General features: G+C 40.8%; 1 protein-coding gene across 1 annotated transcript; it reads left to right on the top strand.

Moving 5' to 3' along the window:
* Window positions 1-534: 534 nt before the first annotated feature.
* On the top strand, window positions 535-1,651 carry LOC134654322 (histidine-rich glycoprotein-like). The gene has a single exon (XM_063509790.1). It carries the CDS (start codon window positions 759-761, stop codon window positions 1,560-1,562), a length of 804 nt encoding a protein of 267 aa, XP_063365860.1. The 5' UTR covers window positions 535-758; the 3' UTR covers window positions 1,563-1,651.
* Window positions 1,652-4,899: the final 3,248 nt, after the last annotated feature.

Below are 4,899 nucleotides of genomic sequence, written 5' to 3'. Positions count from 1 at the left end.
GTTTAATCAGTTAAAGTTAAGGCACGTCATAATAGTATAGATAGACCCAATTCAATATACCTAGACATACGATTTATAAACATTAAAAGTTGTAAAATCGTATATATGAAACAATATATTCCCGAGGTGTATTTACTTGTTTACATATAGAACAGTATTTGTTTCAGCCGGGGCGAGAACATCGCCGACCCAAATTGAAGTTTGCCGTGATGCTCTCGAAGCTCCGACAGATATTCTATTCGCTTCAGCTGAGCCAACAGTTTTGCAATAATGTTCAATTAATCTGAAATAGCAGAGTGGCCGTTCTATGAAATCAAATCGGTTAGATTATGATTAAAATTGCTCTGCTAATAATACTCGAATGGCTTTCAAATATATTTAAATTGCTTGTTAATCTCATCTAAGTTTGGCGAGCCTGGGAGTGCATAATGAATAAAAAGCTCTAAATGTGTTAATATCTGATTGATAATTATTTTATTCGCCATTTAATACGCAAATGCTGCTAAACCTTGATTGAATTAGGGTTCTTTGACCGTCTTGCCTGACTTGAGGATGGATTATTCGGTAAACAGTGGGCAATATTTGGGGATAGTGCTTGATGCAATAACTATTGTTAGCGCGCGAAGCCAGTCGCGACGCGTCGGTTACCGACTTACCGCAGCTTACACAACGCCTGATATAAAACTGCTGCACCATCATCAAGACGACAATTTAACAAGGAGATTGAACCCAACACCCGCATTAGCGATCGCCGCATCATGAGGCCGCTCGTCTTCTGTACACTCGCCTTGATATTGATTCTTGGAGTTGTCGACGCCCGCCGGCTGCCCTCTTCTAAATCCCGGTTCGACCCAGACAAGGTCTCCCCGGACAAGGTCTCAGCAGAGTCCACCGACCAGGAGCCCGCGGCGACTGGACATAAAAAGCCACATCATCACGACCACGAACATAAAAAGGGAGCCGGCAAAGAACACCATGCCGAGCACCACAACGACCATGGCGAGAAAGGCTACAAGGGATACAAGGGCCATCACCATCACGAGGAAGGTAAAAAAGGGCACCACGACAAGGAACACCACAAGGGGGAATACGACGATCACGGAGGACACAATAAAAAGCACCACCACGAGGACGGACACTACGACGAGTACCACAAGGGCGAGAAGGGCGAGAAGGGACACAAGTACGCCGAAAAAGGACACTACAACAAGGGCCACTCGACCAAGGGCCATCACGAAGTACACAAGCTGGACGAGTTCAAGAAGGACAAACACTTCTTCGACGAGGAAGGTGATTCCGGTCACGAAGAAAAACATGGCGGTTTCCACGAGGAGCACGGACACAAGAAGGGAGGGCATTTCAAGAAGGGACATCATCATGGAGGGCATCACGAGCACGAGCATGGCGAGAAGGGCCACCACGAGAAGGGAGGCCATCACAAGGAGCACAAGGGCCACAAGGAGGCCGCCGGCCACGACGAACATTATCGTCATCATCACGATCACGCGCACAAAGGTGGTCACGAACACCACAAGAAATACGGCTACAAGAAAGGTCACTGATGACATTTGGAACTATAGTTTACTTATGGTTTGCAAAGTTCCAGGTGCGATCGCATTTGTCTTCGTTACGATACTCGTAAATTATTCGCCAAAAATTATTTATTTATAGTTAAGTGCTTTAAAATTGTTTAAGAGTCTACTTTAGTTCGTAATATTAATACATAATTTGAGGCTCGAATCGTAAAAGTGGGGCGTTAAACGGCAATTTTGATGTCGCCTCGCGATAAATAGTTGCGGCTCGTGGCGCCATTTACCTAACGGTGAGGTCATGTAAGGATCTAAATTTTCAATGATATTCGATACTGTACTTACATATTATATCAATGTTGCTAAGGATAAGCGTGCTACTTGCCTTAATAGTGCCTATTCAATTCGCCGAATTTACCACAACCGGCTCTATAGCTCTTTTATTTTTCTATACTGAAGCAAGACGCGCAACAAGAATATTTGGGCAAGAACAGCGAAGCGAATAGGCTCGTTAACGGGGCATGTAGTAATCGTATCTGACTCCGTAGACGTAGCGATCGTCACCTTCGATCATAGGTACTCGAGCCTAAATTTAGTACTTATGAAAACACCATAACCCGCTATCATTGTCCCTAGAAATCCGATAATTAAATTGCAAGATATTTTATTCGAAAAAGCAGTCATTAATAAAGATACCATCGAGCTCTATTGTATGATATTTTAATTAGAGCATGCACCTACCTACATATCCAAATCCAAAGGCTATAATATAATCGGGTTAATCACAGCGAAAATCGCTTTGTGTCTTTTGTTGAAAACGGCTTGAATAATTCATAGAGTGCCTACGGTAATACTCGGAGGGTAAAGAGATATTTTAATCACGGGAATCGAGAGATCCTCCCTCCGGCGGGGCTGCTGGAACAAATTAATTGTGCATAATTATCTGGCCACTGTCTAGGTACCCCCCCGGTCAGATAACTACGTGCTAGACTAAGAAAGTATCTACATCGGGTAGATTACTATAGAAATGAATTACGCGAACGCTCCAATTAATCTTGGTTAAAATGTAAGCAGGGTTTAGACGTGGATTTCTATGTGCTCGGAGAGAAATAGCAGATATTATCTACTTAAAGTAATGAAAATGAAGCAGTCGTATTTATGACCAGTATTATTAAAGCTACTGCTTGTTTAGAAAGTAGGTAGGTTAATAAATATCGGGAACTCGCTACAACAAGTCTACAAGTAAAAATATTTCGTGTTCTAGGAAGTAATATTTTTTCTTTCATTTCTTACTGATATATAATGATTAAATGCCTTCCTTGCAAACTTTTACTTTTATTTCTGTAAGTACTGCTATCTAGGGACTGGCTTTACGGGCAATAATAATGAGGCATGACAGGTGCCAGTACAGCGGTGTGAAATCTCTACAACGCGATTGGTTCATGAGTTCGCATCACGCGCGCGATTGGTTGACGAGTTCGCATTACGCGCGCTATTGGTCGAAACTAGTCGCGTTAGACTGCACGATTGGCTGGAATTCGTGGGTAGCACCGCTGAACTAGTACGATGTTTAGTGCCCCATTAGCCCGTCCTTAGATATTATACGTCAATGACTGCTATTGACAAATGTGAATAAAATCTACCCTCGTGTTATCATTGACTGGGTTTTCTTTTAATTTACACTCGTACATATATTACCTTTTGATTTAGTCACAATAATAAATACCATTAAACCACCTAACTGTGTCCAAAAGCTGCCAATTATGGTCTGAAATTAAATGTATTATCTTTGTTCAGGTGTATTATACTTGTATTTTGTAATTTTTGTAGTTCTAAGGCAATCTCTATTTCTCCTGTGGAATATCAGTTTACCCCTACGGAAATTTTTATCCCGAGGTATAAATAATTATGATTTTCAACCTATACCCTTTAGTTAGGTACTTATAAGCAAATAGCTAGTTCAGGTAACCTGAAACAACTTTTACAGGCTACAAAATGTAGCTAGTTAACATCAGGTCGTCGTGCTGCGGCCCGTTACAGGCGTGTTGCTGTCGATGTCGGGCGGAGGGCCTAACGTCTCGTTATTTCAAGAGATTTGACCCGTGTCGTGTGGCTACCACGCCTACCACCACAGTTTGGCACTGACTTAAACGACTTAATTTCTATGCATCTCGCTCGTACTCGCATATTAGTCCGAGCGAGATGTAGAGAAAGCAAACAACTTGTCTTTGTTTCATATAGGTATGTAAATATAATGTATATCATCATCTACCCTTCAGTCAAACTTTCGGCAAGAAGACGGTCTCAAAGGACGACATCCCTGCATGAAATATAGATTATCGGGGGTGATTAATATTCACTTATTAGGGGTAATATTGCGCCTACCTTCGGCAGAGTGTGGCCACAATTACCCTGCTGGTAATTAAATACTACGTAAACTGAGAACTTTGAACCGATCGATTGATTTGATTAAACTATAGCAAGAAAATAAGGCCAAAAAATTGGGCAAATTTCGCGACACTAGTTTTCTTTAAACAGATAGGTATGATCAAGATGATTTGACCTTTCTGGTGCACTCAAACGCACAATAAACTGTTCTTATATTAAAAATCGCCCTTTATCATAAGAAATTGACCGTTATTTTCGTATATTATATCATTATAACTAACTAACTAATAAACTAATAAATATTAACTTTTGAAATATTAATAGTGTGCGTTATAAATTATGATAATGTGGATGTGCAGTTGCCACCAGATATATTTATCGGAGCGACCGAGGTGCTCAAAAATATATGAAAACACATTCTAATGCCTTAACAATAGAAGCGTGTTCTTTGTAATGTGTTGATGGCGACTGAACTTAAAAACCTAACCTATCCTATTGTAACTGGCTTGTCTCGAAATACACTAAAATATCTACACTAGACTCTAGACAGTGGCGAAATACACTAATCTCAGAATGAATGATGCCCAAAACTCTCCAGTCCCGTTACCGGTCGGATTAATTACTGCTCGAACTGAGCAGACTTCGGTAACAATTGATTGAAACTACATAGGCCAGCAATTCAAACGTGTACCTGCACTCAAACCCATATTTGAATAATTATTTGGAGTCATATCAGTTACAGCTAATCAATAATTAATAAATTTTTAGACATCTCTTTAATTATCGATATTAAACTTTCGTGAGACATATTTTAAACTGCCGCCGCGAGCACTCGAGCCTGAAGATGGATCCCCGAAGGGCCTGAAACATGTCGCCAATAGCGACTAAAAATTCAAGTGAGTGAAACCGTTGTCGTCTAAACAATCTCTTTAATTATTTCCACAAGCAGCTTATTGCAAGCAGCGCAGCGCTTTAATTCACC

The sequence above is a fragment of the Cydia amplana genome, chromosome 1 (assembly GCF_948474715.1).
Source record: "Cydia amplana chromosome 1, ilCydAmpl1.1, whole genome shotgun sequence".
Lineage (NCBI taxonomy): Eukaryota > Metazoa > Arthropoda > Insecta > Lepidoptera > Tortricidae > Cydia > Cydia amplana.
This window is presented reverse-complemented; position numbering and strand designations above follow the sequence as displayed.

What these genes read in the sequence shown, in the direction of transcription:
- LOC134654322 (XM_063509790.1), top strand. Translation starts at nt 759, where the DNA reads ATGAGGCCGCTCGTCTTCTGTACACTCGCCTTGATATTGATTCTTGGA.